The 16,395-nt window shown below is 40.6% G+C and overlaps 1 protein-coding gene across 2 annotated transcripts in view; it reads left to right on the plus strand.

Annotated features, from left to right (window-relative positions):
- The first annotated feature begins 2,590 nt into the window (after positions 1-2,590).
- STIM2 (stromal interaction molecule 2) overlaps positions 2,591-16,395 on the plus strand; it is a 166,606-nt gene continuing 152,801 nt past the window's right edge. The window contains exon 1 of one of the 2 annotated variants that reach the window (XM_043870921.1): positions 2,591-3,261. In XM_043870921.1, the coding sequence (XP_043726856.1) occupies positions 2,832-3,261 (430 nt within the window). In that variant the 5' untranslated portion in view covers positions 2,591-2,831. The remainder of the gene's footprint in view (positions 3,262-16,395) is intronic. The other variant, XM_043870922.1, reaches the window with a different exon arrangement.

A 16,395-nucleotide genomic window follows, 5' to 3' on the forward strand; every position in this document is an offset into this window, starting at 1 on the left:
GTGCGATGCGATTTTCCTAAGTCAGGAACACGCTCAGATTCACGCCCAGATCCTGGGGATAGTGCTCCTTCGGGATGACTCTGTACCTGTGTGCCGGCACCGCGGGAAAGCTGACCTGTTATTTCAGTCTTTTGTCAGCAACGACTGCGGGGCGGGCTTTATCACATTACTCCCCAGTTTCCCTTCCGGAAACCTAGGACACATAAAGCTGTCTATGGGTGACACAGCTGAAAAGTTATGGAGCTGCTCTTTCCACCAGGTTTGTCTCCAAAGCTCACCTGCTGCCTATTAGACGGTTGGAAGTCATGAATGGGTGATAATTAGACAAGAAAGACATTCTGTAAATAAGTGGTAAATCGTGAGGTTTGGACGTTAAAAGGTATAAATCAGGCTGTAGGAATAGGTAGGTGTCAGGGTAAAGGGGTCACAGTGGATTTTGAATAGAATTTGGCTGAAAGTAAGGAAAGGGAAAGCATAAACTTGGAGGTGGAACCGGAAACCTGAGAAGAAAAGGAAACAATTGCCTCAACTGAAACCTTGTGTTTACATTTGGCTTGCAAATGATGGCGTCTGTAATTCTAGAGATTCTTCCAAAGCAGTGGACTATCTCTTTTCTGTACCTAGATTTATGCTAGATACATAATGATAACTATTCCTCTGTTCAGCCAGAAGATGCATTCCGGCCACCCATTTAACAGTCGGAAACTTTGGTACCCATCACAAAAATAATAGGAGATGGAGGGTTTCTTGCTGAACTCTGACCTGCCTCAGAGAGGTCTCTTTAACGCTTGCAGGTTTTCTAGCTCCATAACTCCTTTTCGGCCCCAGTAAGAGGAAGAAACAATCATAACTCCCAATCTAGTACCATCTCAGTGCCAACATCTATTTTTAAAGACAGGAAAAAGCCCGTATCATCTTTGTTTAAAGAAGCTTGGACTCAGTGATTTGTTAATTTGTTCGTCCTTTCATACTGCTGTTACTGCTGTAACAGCTTGCTCTGCCCAATTTAACAACTGATTACTACCTTGTCTTAAGCTCTCATTGTTTAATGGGTATAAATTTTATCTCCTAAGCAAGACTGTAAGATTCCCCAGGCAGGAACGGTGTTTTCTATCTTCTATCTGAATACTGACTTTGACTTTTTCCGCCTTGCATTCCCACTACTGAGCTCACGCTAGGCACTCAGTTAATAATGAATGAAACGTTGCCTTCTAGAGAGCAGGAAACAAGCCCGTTATGTCTTTATATTTTGCTGGCCCTCTAGCAGAATCTCCTTTTGGAGGACATTCAGCAAGTATGTGACTTGACTGCTGTGCCTTTCAGCAGGGGAAATATAATCTCCCTGTTGCCCTATAAAGAATTGGCACCTAAACACCATGTTCCCAAGAAGTCTGTCAAGAAATCATTGTTGATAAATTGATTAGCCTCAAAGAAATTCTTAATTCCTTTCTGAAGTGTGCATCTGTCCTTCCACAGTGAAATTCATGGTCTGGCTGCCCAAGAAATTCTTTGGGAAACTGTGTAATTTGAGTATCTTCTTGGTTGAGAAAATAAATAAACCAATAAAAACCCCAACCCAACAACGGAAACCCAATACCAAACCAGACCTTTGTGCTTAAGAACATCATCTGCAAATCAACTTCGTGCCGCTGGGGTTGGGGGGAGAGAGTGGGGCGGGGAGCGGGGGCGGGGGGCGGGGGAGAGTTGGGGCAGCTGGGAGGGAGAGAGTGGGGGGTCGGCGGGGGGAGAGAGAGGATGCTTGTGTGTGTATGTCTCCTGCTCCATTTGAGGTAGGAGAAGCCAAGAAAAATCTGAAACACCGTTTTTCTGTTAGCCTATTCAACTGACAGCAAAGACTCCATAGGGTGGGGTGCGGTTAGGGAGGCGATGAGTTCACGTAATGTTTGAGCACAGGACAGTCAGAGGCTTGACCAAATCCTTTTCAATATTTACATTCATTGGCGCTAAATCTGGCCCCTTCTCCCTTATTAGCTGTGGAAATTGGGAACATTTCTGAGCCTTAGTTTCCTCTTTTGTAAAATGGGCATGAAAACGATACCACCATTTAAATTTTGTACTTACAATGTGTAAATTTGTAAAGCGCTCAGGATATTCCCTGGCACACTAGTACTTAGCAAGAGCTTTAAGTAAGTAAAAGGCGATGACCTCGACTTCCACACTGCTAGCCTCCTGTAAGCCCCACCTGTACCAAAATACTGGAGACGCCGCAGTTTCGGGTTACAAGGTTTTCTGACCCATGCAATTATTTGTCTGCCGTCTGCTCGGCTAAAACTCGCTCAAACGATTTGGGATGTTGGCACTCTCCTCCTCGCCTCCTTGGTTCCCGATCCCAGTCCCCTGCCGTCTCAATCGCGGTGGGGGCGTGAATGGGGGAGGAGGACGTGCCGGTCTTCCTCCCCACCCCCAATCTTCGCGGCTCTGCGAAAGCCTTGGAAACCACTCCGCGGCCCTGTTCCTCCCAGCAACGCCCCCGGGGCGGGGCTCGGGGGCCGCGCAGGCCCAGTGCAGCCGCTCCGCGCCTGCGCAGAGGAGCAGTTGAAGGAGGCGGGGGATTGGTATCCGAGCGAATGTGTGAGGGGAGGAGGCGTCCGGGCCGAGCGTGGTACTACGACGGGCGCGGGCCGGAGGGGGCGGGGGGATGCGCCGCGGCGGCGGCGGCGGCGGCGGCGGCGGCGCGGGCGCTGGGACTGGTGTTGAGGCGCCAGAGCAGCGGCTCCCGGTCTCGCTGCCGCAGCAGCGCGGGTGTCGCGCGCGGCCTGAAGACGCCGTACCTTTTTGCTCCTCACCTTTTTTTTAAATAACCGGAACCAATGAACGCAGCCGGGACCCAAGCTCCAGAGGCCGCCGGTGCCGACGGGACCAGACTGGCGCCGGGCAGGAGCTCGCGTCTGGGGTGGCGGGGGCGGCCCGAGGAGTTACAGGCGGCGGCGGCGCCTCTCGAAGCGGGCGAGTGGCCGGCGGCCCGGGCGCCGCCGCGCTTTCCCCCCGCTCCTCCTCCTCGTCCTCATCCCGCCACGACGTCCGGCTCGGCCTCAGGCTGGCTGCGGCGGCGGCTCTGGGCTCCGCTGCTGGTGCTTGGGCTGCTGGTGGCCGGCGCGGCGGACGGATGCGAGCTGGTGCCCAGAGACCTCCGCGGACGGCGGGCGGTAGGCTCTGCTGCGGCGGCCGCCTCCCCTGCCGCGGCGGCGGCGGCGGCGGCGGCGGCGGCGGCGGCGGGCGGCAGCTCGGTGCTCATGACAGGTGAGGGCCCGGAGGGCGGCGGGCGGGGCTCTGCCGGGTGCTGCGGGACCCCCATCCTCGGGAGGGGCCCGCGCCGCTCCCCGACGCCTGCAGTTCGACGGCCCGGGTCAGTGCGTGATGCCCGGACGCCAGCGCCCTGGTCGCTGCTTGGTCGCGGACTCCTGCACTCCGGATGCCTTCCCTCTCCCCTCTGACACCCCGCCCTCGCCAGAGCCTCTCGACGGCATTCGCTTCCCCGCCCTTAAGTCTGCTCCCCGGTGTTCCACGCTGAGCAATGCAGTGGTTTCTCTTCCGTGCTGCAGAAAGAGCCAGCAGGGTCTGCAGGGTACTGGGCTGATTTTTTTTTTTTTTTTTTGAAGCTGCTAGAAGTAGTCAGCAGCAGCAATGCGGTATGGAGTCCGCCTCTGGTGCTGCTTTTGCAAAGGCAGCTGGCAGCGAGTCTCACCGGTTCAAAGCCCGGCTGAGCAAAATGTCCCAGGGGAGACTGCTAGAGCGGCTTCTTTGAGAGCCATAATACCTAGTGGTATGAGTGGTTCCTTGTTAGTATGGCAAATCTCTAGTCTAATGTGGATTTCTTTTTTTTTCCTTTTGAGGAGTGGGAGGAAGACCCTTTTAAAGGATGGATAGATAGTATTTGCTGGTGGGATTGTCACGGTTCACAGGGTGCAGAAAGCTCAGCAGCTAATCAGCAAGATACCGAAAATTTACCAGTGCAGGATATTCGGTGCTTGTATTTGAGCAGCACAGTTCTTTTTTTTTTTTTTGAGCAGCATAGTTCTTACAGGCTGCAATAGAACCTTTTAAAAATATGGAACGTTCTTGAAATTTGCGAACATGTATGGTAAGGTGAGGTAGAAAATTAAATCTAAAGCTTTCTGTTGTCATGTGCTACTGATAGGTTGTGGTTTAAATAATGATGTGAAGGATCTTGAAATGATTTCTCTTGGAAAAGTAGTGGAGTTAAAGTCAGCTTTTTTTGGGTGAACTTTATTTGTAAGTAATGTGAAAGTAGTTTGTAGGTTTTCTATATAATTGCAGGACTAAAAAGGAAACAGTCAAGTGTAACAGTATGACCCATCATTAATTTAACCAAAGAGCTAGTCGAACAGGCGTTTGAAAGTTACTAACAGCTGCTGTGAGTGTTGCTCAGGAGGTAGAGTTCAGAGCAAAGCAGCTATTCTCTGGATTCTATGACAGGATGTTTACTATTCTAGAGAGGAGGGTGTTGGTAAACTTTCCAAGCTCTTTGGAAGTTTTATGAAACATAATGATCGGAATATTTAACTTGCTTTACCCTAAAACTTAACAGGCCCTTTAAATGGAACTTGAAACATCAGATCTCCGTGATTTTGATAAAAAGATTACAGAATGGTCAGTATTAGGAGTATTAATAGAGTTTGAATGAGAGAATAGATTGGATACTTTTATGCTTGAATAGTCTTATAGTAATCATTAAGAAGGTAGCAAGATAAAACTAGAATGTGGAGTTTTAATGCCTCATGCAGGAAGGAAGGGGGTGAAACTCCTTGGGTTTCTAGAAGCTATTGGGAGTGTGACTCTTGGTTTCTTGAGTAGAAAAGTTTGGTTAAAAAATAATTACTGTTTTATCAATATGTAGTTGGTAGGAGGGCACATGATTCAGAAAATTTAGAATTAACCGCTAACGATGTGTGTCATGTAGATTACATCAGGAAAATTACTTAAGATGGAATTTTATTTTAATAAGTAGTTATTAATCCTTCCTTTTGAAGACTTCAGTTCCTCTGAGTTATTTATGGCATTGTGAAAAAGGCAAGGTGATTTGTATTGGATGAAAAGTATGATATATCACACAAAATGAGTTTGAGTGGTAGTGCTTTAAAGTAGGTTTACTAAAATAATACTAACCCTAGAATTTGTTTTTAATATTCTTTCCCTTTGTTAGAATATTGATTTTGAAAAGTTGGACATTTCTGTTTAAACTTTAAGATAATCAAACTACACAGTGCACAAGTTAAATTGTCATTTAATAAGTATGTAAATACAGTCAATGGAACTGGTAGCTGGGAAAAGGTAAATTGAAAGTCCACAAGAAGGTTAGAGAATATTGAAAATTTTATTGATTTACATGGTCTGTATGGGGCTCCTTCCTATTCTTCTGATTGTATGAATAGTGCTGTCTTTTATGGTTTCCGTTTGTAAATGTTGTGCTAAACTCAGAACATAATTATTGCTATTGTACACTTCAGGAAGTAGAACCATAGACTGAACCAAAAAAATACTGTATTATCATAATCTAGTCAGTGGTAATGGATAGAAATGGAGTAGAGAGTTTCAGTAAGAAAACTAAGTTTTATGTGACTTTTGAAAGTGGAAAATTCTTGTAAGAATTTGGAGACAGTTGTTCTCTCTGACTCTGTATTAATGATGTCATTTAACCATGAATTCTTAGTAGATCTGAAAATGACAGAGTCACTCTCTTCTTTTCAGATTAGTATTTTAAATACTTACCTTTAGCAACACCATGAGTTTTTCTTTTACTAATAAAATCTAGAGAGCATTCTCTTCGATTGAAGTTTTCCTCTCAAGAGTTTTACTTCAGAGGTTTAGTGCATTTTAAGAACAAATTGCCTCTCAGTCATCTAGTGCATGCTCAGTTTTGAGCAGGCAGGTAGGTGTTCTTTTAAAGAGAGTGTATGTGCGTGTGTACTCATTTGCTTCAGTTGTGTCTGACTCTTTGCAGCCCCGTAGACTGTAGCCCACCAGGCTCTGCTGTCCATGGCATTTTCCCAGCAGAAGTACTGGAATGGGTTGCCATTTCCTCCTCCAGAGGATCTTCCCGGACCCAGGGATCGAACCCCCCATCTCCTGCTTTGCAGGCGGATTCTTTACTGCTGAGCCACTGGGGAAGCCCTTGAAAGAGAGAGACTATGTTAAATCATCAGGATAAACAGACCCATTGTCGTAAGAATATTGATTTATATTTTCTTTCCTTTTTTTACATTACCTTTTTAGGATTTAGTGTGTGCAAATTTTTGATAAGATGAAACCATTAAATGTTTACAATACTTTGTAGTAAGGGTTTAAGTTATATATGTGTATATGTATATAAGACATTAATAATAATTTTAACTTAATAACTGGATATATACTTAGGGTTCTTTGAAAGCGATTTTGAAATTTAAAGCAATTTAGGGATGTACTTGTTTATTATAATCTAAAGCAGTGCTTGAATAATTTAAAACATCATGTTTTTTTCTCTTTTGCCTAACAGATTCACAGTCAATGACTTTATCCCAATCAAGTCTGAGTGATTGATCTCATCCAGATATGGTCCCTGAAAAACAGTTTATGAAAGGGCGTTGACACAGGGCGTATACATATATACACACACATATATGTATGTTTGTGTGTGCATAATGTACATACATAAACATATTGCATGTATATAGAACACAATTCTGGCAAAACATGCAGAACAATTGAAATATTAGAACATTTTCAGAGTCTTTTAAAACAAATTTTATCTTTAAAAATATATGCTTCTGTCATTCTTTTATGAATTAATGTAACCCTTTTTAGTGTTTATATAAAGGTTTTAACTGTAATACTTTTCACTAGTTTGGCATACTACTAACAATATAAAATTCATATTTTTAAACATGTCTTTTGGAAGTATTAACATTTCATTGAAAAAAGTATTCTTTTTTGAAAGTATAATACCACTTAGAAGAGCCACGACTACTTTCTAGTGTTAAACATATCTATGTTGTAGGGCTTTCACTTAGATGAAAATATCTCACATGAGCATGATTGTCTTTGGGAAAATGTTAAACTTTGCTTTTTTTACCTTGCCTCCCTAACATTTACCCAGCAAATGCTGTCACTTTTTTGAAAGTTAGTGAGTGTAGTGTGTGTGTGTGTGTGTATATATATATATACACACACATATGTTACTCTGAGTAATATTTTGTGAATTTACATGTGTCAGTGGTTTCATTGTGACAGTAGTTAAATTCATAGTGTAGCTCACATAGTAATAGAAAATGTTTTTATTCCTTTCGTGAAGTTACTCTTTTTGTATTTAGCTTAGGATTTCACGAAACCACCTTTTGATGGCTAGCTCTTCCGCTGTATCCTTTTTTTCCTTTCCCATAGTTAACTTTTACCAATCCCTTTCTTTACTAGTCTTTGGCCATAGCTCTAGGTTGTTTTTTTTCCTGATTGCAGAATTAAAGAATATACTCATATCCCTTTGATCTAGTGTATTCTGACCATTTAAGAATTGGTAGTAATCTCATTGGTCTGGAAACACTGCGTTCCTTGGTGCTCTTTGAGAATACTGTGGCAGAACTGATTGGTCTCTGTTGGGAATCCCCTGGCACAGGAAAAACTCAGAGGGCCAGCTGGAAAAGTTAGTTCAGGATTTAGCTTAATTTTAACAGTAGGAGGATCCATACAGAAATTGTTTAATTTGCTAAAGACTTGCTTTGTGTCTGGATACATGCTAATATTTTAAGATTAATTAAGACTTTTGAGTAACTATATCAAGCATTTTAGATATTGCCCTGCTCATTGATAATAATGCAGCATGGAACACTTTATTTGTGTGTATGGTAGCTAAAGTATAAACTCATTAAGCTAATGTTAAAATTAACAACTAATAATATGATTAGTTGATTAGCAAGCCATTTTTGATTTTTGCCAGAATTTGGACCTTACCTGATTAAGACCTACCTAGGAGATTACTTCTGAATTGATCAGATTTCATCAACCAAGCAATTATCAAGTGTACGCAGAATACCACGTAGTCGCTAAGTTGTGTCCAGCTCTTTTGCAGCTCCATGGACTGTAGCCCTCCAGGCTCCTCTATTAATGGCATTTCTCAGGCAAGAATACTGGAGTGGATTGCCATCTCCTTCTCCAGGGGATCTTCCTGACGCAGGAATTGAACCTGCGTCTCCTGCATTGGCAGGTGGATTCTTTACCGCTGAGCCACCAGGGGGGCACCAGGGAGGCCCACCACATACAGGAATGGGAAACACAGAAAGGAGAGTAAGACGGTTGGGGTTGCCCATTGGGAATAGTACTGTTACTTGGTGGTCAGTGTTTTGCTAAGTGCTTTATGTATATCACTGTTCTTGATTGTGAAATTATTTCTGTTAGATAACTGCTTTCTTCATATAAAAGATGGGAAAATTGAAGCAGGATGATCTTAAGTAACTTGTCCAAGATCACAGTAAGTAGCAGAGTTAGACACTGATGTGGGTTTCTCTGACTCCAAAGCTTTGTTTCTTAACTGGTATGTTGTATGCCTCATTATATACTCAAGTAGACATAATAATAGACTGTGATTAACTGTAACAGACTTCAGAATGTTGGAGAAAGTAAGGCTGCTGGAGACTGTGCCTTGGAGGAGGGTTGGATTTGAGCTTGACCTTGATGTATTATAGATGGGACTTCTTGTGGAGATGAGTGAAAAGGCTTTCAAGAGGGAGGTGTATACAAGAATAACTAACAAGTGAAATCGTTTTCTTTAGTGTATAAGCATGACTCAGACAGTTAAGAATCTGCCTGTGATGCCGGAGACGCAGTCCTGGGTGGGGAAGATCCCCTGGAGGAGGAAATGGCAACCTATTCTAGAATTCTTGCCTGAAAAATCCCATGGACAGAGGAGCCTGGTGGGCTATAGTCCATGGGATCGCAGAGTCAGATGCAAATGAGTGACTAATACTGATAGGGTGTATGTAGAATAGTAGAAATGCAGGGAGAAAGAAGGTTTTGCCAAATTATCAAGAACTTTAATATTCCTTATTGTCAGGGCTTCCCTGATAACTCGGTTGGTAAAGAATCTCCCTGCAATGCAGGAGACACCAGTTTGATTCCTGCGTCGGGAAGATCCACTGGAGAAGGAAAAGGCTACCCATTCCAGTATTCTTGGGCTTCCCTTGTGGCTCAGCTGATAAAAAACCCATCTGCAGTACAGGAGACTGGGTTTGATCCCTGGGTTGGGAAGATCCCCTGGAGAACGGAAAGGCTACCCACTCCAGTATTCTGGCCTGGAGAATTCCATGGACTATATAGTCCGTGGGGTCACAAAGAGTCGGACACTACTGAGTGACTTTCACTTAATATTCTCTAGTTTATCCCCTGGCTATTGAAATGTCAAGACATCTAAAATTGGGGTATGCACCCATGTGCTGGGGAGTATGGAAAGCCACAGGGAAGTTTTGATACATTTTCTTGGTATATTCATTTTACTAATATTTTGAAAACAAACATTAAATATTTAACAGTAATTTGAAACATTTAATAATACTAAACATGTGTAGGTTATGGAAAAAATAGGTTTATTATAAATTTTGAGGTTGAACAAAAGGCTTAAAAATGTATCTTGAGCTTTCAGAATGTTTTGTTCATGAACTGAGTGCTAAATCTATCATCCTATCAGGGGTTGAGAAGCCCTGTGGTTTTTAAACATGGGAGTGACATGACCTCAGTGTTTGAAAAGCTAAGTATGGGTGGATGGAAGTGGGGAGATAAGAGAGATAAATAAAGAGGCCAATTAGTAAGCTATATAGAAGTGGAGGTCTTGAGAGTTTAAATGATGCAGTGGCTATGAGAATGTTTAAAGGAAATTTTATAAAATTTAATGTTAGATTAGAAAGGAATCTATTCATAGGAAGTCTGAGAAATAAAAGTTACCTTTAAACTTCTAGAGCTTATAAAATGATTTAAATTGGTACAAGTCCTTGAAAGTTAGGCAAGAAGAAACCCTTGGTTGTAGAGGGTCTTCTTTATTCCAAAATATGCCTTTTTAATGTAACATTATTTTTGTATATGATTGGACTTAAGTGTTGATTTCCTAAGTATTTATATGAAATTTTTTAGTATTCTGTATTTAGAAATGAATGTTTATTCCTTAACAAAGGATAACTTTATAGATTGAACTAACATTACAATGCTTCAGAGTTGAACCTCCCCCCCAACCTCCTTTGAATGAATAACAGTGCCTCAGAGCACTGTCATATTGTTTCAGAATTAACTTCTGAGTTTCATTGTGTGAATTAGACATTTGATCACAAGCCAGATCTAAATGATTTGTTCTTTTCTGTATTCTTCCAGATCTTTATATTAGTAGGTATTAGATACTCAATGCTTCTTGACGCTTGCTAATCCTGCCTTCAGCAACTGTTCCTGACTGGTTTCACTGCTGGAGATTTAAGGGTGGTTCTCTCCTAAGCCTCTGGGTCCAGTCCTGTGTTCCTCTGGTCTAGCTGAACATTTCCTCCTCAGAGAACTTCATTACTAGGAAAGGTCTACATTGGGGGTGGGGAGCCCCAAGCCAATGATTGGTTTGACTTTTGGCTTTATTTCATTTGGCCCTTGAGGTGATACTGCACAGTTATCATAGTTGCGGTCCTGAGAGTAATTTCCTTCTCTGCTAGGCTTCATCAGCCATCTGGACTGAAATGAAAAGACTTTTAGGATTAAGGCTAAGATTAGTTGTAGAGCAGTGCCTTTTCAGTGTTTTCTTAAGATAGTGGCAACTTCCCCACCCCAGGACCAGGGAGCTTGAGTATGACAAAGAGAGGTTACTTGGACTGATTCATTTCAAAACCAAGTGCCTGTGTCTGTCCCAGTATTTCTTTCTAATGAATTTGTGTTTTTGTGTGCTTCTGCATCTTAGTTTCTGTTATTTGCAATTTACTTTTTTCCTCTAGTCATTTTCACTTTCTGTACCTCTCTTTGATTTTCCTAAATGTGACGTTGTATGGAACTGAAAATGTTGAAGACATTTTACAGAATTAAATTAACATTTAAAACTATTTGAATTGAATATCTTATTTGTGTAATTAAAAAATACTGAGAAACCTCATCACAAACCCCCACATTAATGAAGATGATTTATAATTGTTTTTTAAGTGATTCTCAATAATTGAAAAAGGTTTTTAAATCCTGATTTGATTTTTTTTCCCCTGCTATTCACAGTGTACATGTTATCGCACTCATGTTTTCTTTACACTGTTGTTTTTCTTTCCTTTCAAAAATATATGATGTTGAGTAATAGATAATCTTAGTTCCCCTCCTTTTTTATTCCTATCCTCCAGCAATAAATCTTTTAACTTTTCCATTCGTGACAAATACATTGTTTCCCTTATGTTTTCCTGCTTTCTGTCATCTTCAGCTGTTTCTGCTTTGTCACACAGCTTCAGACTGTATTAATCCTTGATGTTTCCTCCTTCTGTGTTTCTGGGTACCAAATTAAAAAAAGAAAACAAAAGAACGACTTGAAACCTTTGTCCAGCTGTGGTTTAGGCATCCTCTGCTGTCTCTGGGTTGCTGCGCGTGTAGGCCTCTAGAGCCCTGGTGAGGGACGGCGCCTGCCTCCCCTGCCTTGGACGTGCGAGGTCTTAACCGCTGGATTGCCAGTGACTCCCCTCCCCTGCTGTTTCTTGAATTTGCCGTTTAAAATATACCTTGTGCTCTGCATCCAGTGTTTGGTTCTAGTTCTGTCAAAATGGATTCTAAAAAAACCCATAGAGGCCAAAAATGAGAAAGTCAGACTTCAGTGAATGTGTGCGTTCACATAAGTTTTGAACATTTTTAAGTGACTGTTTTGTGCCAGGAATGATATAAAGAACTGGGGATATAAAATTTGACCATTTTTATTGTTGCAAAAACAATATAAACTTGAAAATTGCCAGAGTGTTGCATAATTTTAAAAAATGTTATAAATGTTATATCATTTTTAAAAATTGAGGTATGGATGTTCAATAGTATATAAGTTTCAGGTGTAGAGCACAGTGATTCACAATTTTTAAAGGTTATACTCCATTTATAGTTATTGTAACATATTGGCTGTGTTCCCTTTGTATCCTTGTAGCTTATTTATTTTATGCATAGTAGTGTGTACCTCTTAATTCCTCACCCCTTTCTTGCCCCTCCCCACTTCTGTCTCCCCATTGGTAACCATTCGTTCTCTATATCTGTGAATCTGTTTCTTTTTTTTTGTAGTATTCACTAGTTTGTTTTATTTCTTAAAATTCCACAAATAAGTGTATGGAAACACATACAGTATTTGTCTTTCTCTGTCTGCCTTATTTCACTTAGCATAAGTGGCAAAATTTTGTTCTTTTTTATGGCTGAGTAGTATACCTGTATGTATGTATGTATGTGTATGTGTGTGTATACATGCTGCATCTTCTTTATTCATTCATCTGTTGGTGGACACTTACGTTACTTCATATCTTGATAATTGTGAATAATGCTGCTGTGAACATTGGGGTGCATATATCTATTTGAATTAGTGTTTTTTTTTTTTATGTATGTATGTGTGAAATTCCTAGATCATATGGTAGTTCTAGTTTTAGTTTCTGAAAAATCTCCATACTGTTTTCCACAGTACGCACACCAGTGTGCATTCCCACCAACAGTGTACGAGGATTCCCGTTTCTCCACATCCCTGTCAGCATTTGTCATTTCTATTCTTTTTGATGATAGCCATTCTTAATAGATACCTCATTCATAATGGGGTGATAACTCATTATAGCTTTAATTTGCATTTCTCTGATGATTAATGATGTTGAGGACCTTGTCATATGCCCATTGGCCATCTGCCTGTCTTCTGGAAGAATGTCTATTTAGGTCTTCTGCCCATTTTTTAATTGGGTTGTTTGCTTTCTTGATACTGAGTTTTATGAGCTGTTTATGTTGGATGTTCACCTGTTATTGGTCATAGCATTTGCAAATATTTTCTCTCGTTTAGTAGGTTGTCTTTTTGTTTTGTTGATTGTTTCCTTTTCTGGGCAAAAGTTTTTTAAGTTTAATTTGGAACCATTTGGTTATTTTTGGTTTTATTTCTTTTGCTTTAGAGGACAGAGCCAGAAATTATTGCTGTAATTTATGTCAAATTCTAGGAGTTTTATGGTTTCTGGTCATACACTTTGATCTTTAATCTATTTTGAATTTATTTTGTATATGGTGTTAGGGAATGTTCCAATTTCAGTCGTTTTACTTGTAGCTGTATGGTTTTCCTAGCACCACTTATTGTAGAGACTGTCTTTTCTCTATTGCATGTTCTTGCCTCCTTTGTTGTAGATTGACCATAAGTGTGTGGATTTATTTCTGAACTCCCAGTTCTGTTGTGTTGATCCATGTGTCTGTTTTTAATGCCAGCACCATACTGTTTTGGTCCCTGTATCTCTGTAGTATAATCTGAAGTCAGATGCCTCCAACTCTGTTCTTTCTCAAGATTGTTTTTGCTATTTGGGATCTTGTATGTTTCCATACACCTTTTAAAACTACTTGTTCTAATTCTGTGAAAAATGCCCTTGGTGTCTTGATAGAGATTGCAGTGAATTTGTAGATTGCCTTGGGTAGTACAGTCATTTTAATAGTATTAGTTCATCTAATCTAACCCATGAACACAGTGTATCTTACCATTTGTTTGTATTGTCTTCAGTTTTCTTTCATCAGTCTCTTAGAGTTTTTTGAGTACAAGTCTTTTACCTCCACAGACAGATTTCATCCTAGGTATTTTATTTTTTTGATGTTATTGTGAATGGGATTGCCTCCTTAATTTCTCTTTCTGATAATGTCTTGTTAGTCTGTAGAAATGCAACAGATGTCTGTGTATTTGTTTTTTAAAAACAAAAGACTATATATAGTAGCTTATTTAGTAGCATGCCTGCATTTATTAAAAATATCTATTGGAATATTTGTTACAGGTGCTTGTTCTACATTTGCAGAGTTAAGAATAAGTCTCCCCTTTCTTTGGGGAAAGTTATATAAATAAACATTCTTTTTTGTTTACTCTTTTTTGTGTTACTTTTATCCTTTATTAACAAAGAAACTGAAAAATGCAAGCAAACAAAAAGCTTCGGTGGGTTTTATGTGCTACTCACCAAGGATTAATAAACTATCAATCCTTCCTGTTTTTCCAGGAGGGGATATACCCACTAAAAAGGTGATGCTCCATTGTGATGGAGGTATTTGGACTTTAGGCTATGTACTATACTTAACTGAATTACAAAGATGGAGTTCCTAACTTTGATTTGGTGAGGTGGGCTGTTAATGAAGATGTTCCTGCTTCCCCACAGTAGAGGTATATCCTTACTGAGAATATATGAGAGTTTACCAGATATGGAAATTTACAGTGGTGTGAGAGGCATAAGCTGAGTGGAATGGGACATGACTCTGGTCATGGACATTGACATTTGAGAATGCTACATGGAGATTGTGAATCACCAGATACCCAAGATGGCAGAGGCAGTTGTGAGCCAGCTTGTAGTGTATCAACATTTGTATTTGAATGTGAGATTTAAATTTATAGGTGGCATTTGTATATTTTATCTCACTTAAACTTTACAGAAGCCTTGTGAAATTATTGTCTTCTCTGTGATAATTATTCCACATAATGGAGAGATTTAGGATTGCTCTCAAATAGTTTATACCTTAAAAATCCTCCAGTGCCAAGGATTTTTACGATAAAGCCCAGGGTGTGATTGGAAGTGAATTAGAAAATGGGGCTGGAGAAGTAGCAGAATTAAACTTTTTGGTTAATGTTAAATTCTAGATCTTTATTGTTCAAGGAATTTTATAAATTCCTTCTTCATTTATCTTTGGTTCAGTTCGGTTCGGTTGCTCAGTCGTGTCCAACTCTTTGCAACCCCATTAACTGCAGCACACCAGGCTTCCCTGTCCATCACCAACTCCTGGAGCCTACTCAAACTCATGTCCATTGCATTGGTGATGCCATCCAACCATCTCATCCTCTGTTGCTCCCCTTCTCTCTTCTCTTGCCTTCAGGCTTTCTCAGCATCAGGGTCTTTTCCAATGAGTTGGTTCTTTGCATCAGGTGGCCAAAGTATTGGAGTTTCAACTTCAGCAACAGTCCTTCCAATGAATATTCGGGACCGATTTCCTTTAGGATAGACTGGTTGGATCTCCTTGCAGTCCAAGGGACTCTCAAGAGTCTTCTCCAAAACCACAGTTCAAAAGCATCCATTCTTTGGTGTTCAGCTTTATTTACAGTCCAACTCTCATCCATACATGACTACTGGAAAAATCATAGCTTTGACTAGATGGACAGTTGTTGGTAAAGTAATGTCTCTGCTTTTTAATAGTTAGTCTAGGTTGGTCATAGCTTTTCTTCCAAGGAGCAAGCATCTTTTAATTTCATGGCTGCAATCACCATCTGCAATGATTTTGGAGCCCCCCCCAAATAAAGTCTCCCACTGTTTCCATTGTTTCCCGATCTATTTGCCATGAAGTGATGGGACCGGATGCCATGATCTCAGTTTTCTCAATGTTGAGTTTTAAGCCAGCTTTTTCACTCTCCTCTTTCACTTTGATCAAGAGGCTCTTTAGTTCTTCTTAGCTTTTTGCCATAAGGGTCATGTCACCTGCATATCTGAGGTTATTGATATTTCTCCTGGCAATCTTGATTCCAGCTTGTGCTTCATCCAGCCCAGCATTTTGCATGATGTACTCTTCATATAAGTTAAATAAGCAGAGTGACAATATGCAGCCTTGACGTACTCCTTTTCTGATTTGGAACCATTCTCTTGTTCCATGTCCAGTTCTAACTGTTGCTTCTTGACCTGCATACAGATTTCTCTGGAGGCAGGTCAGGTGGTCTGGTATTCCCATCTCTTGAAAAGTTTTCCAGTTTGTTGTGATCCACACAGTCAAAGGCTTTGGCATTATCTTTGGTAAATAACCAATTTTTCCTTCCTTAAAGTTTTGCTATTAAATATTCTGAGCTCTTTAAAGTGCTCATTTAAAATGTACATTTCTAGGGATTAAGACAAAGAACTTTAAAAAAAATTGGTATTCTCAGTAAGTGGGTATTTCCTGTTTGTGCTTTGCTTTCATGGCTATTCTTTAAGGATGAAATGTAATTTTTAAGAAGCATAGCATTTTATATCTTGAAATTTTATTTGGGCCATAAGTCAGTTCCAGCTTTTGTGAAGAGTAATTAAGAGCATAGTCTCTAAACTACGGCATGATTTCCTGGGCTTGAGTACCAGACTGACAGTGGTATTGTAACTTAGGGTAGATGGTTTAACCTATTAGTACCTAAATTTCCTTATCTCTAAAATGGGTTTTAAAGTACCAATGAGTTAATCTATGTAGAAAAGAGTGTGGCAA

Source organism: Cervus elaphus, chromosome 17 (genome assembly GCF_910594005.1).
Source record: "Cervus elaphus chromosome 17, mCerEla1.1, whole genome shotgun sequence".
Classification (NCBI taxonomy): Eukaryota; Metazoa; Chordata; class Mammalia; order Artiodactyla; family Cervidae; genus Cervus; species Cervus elaphus.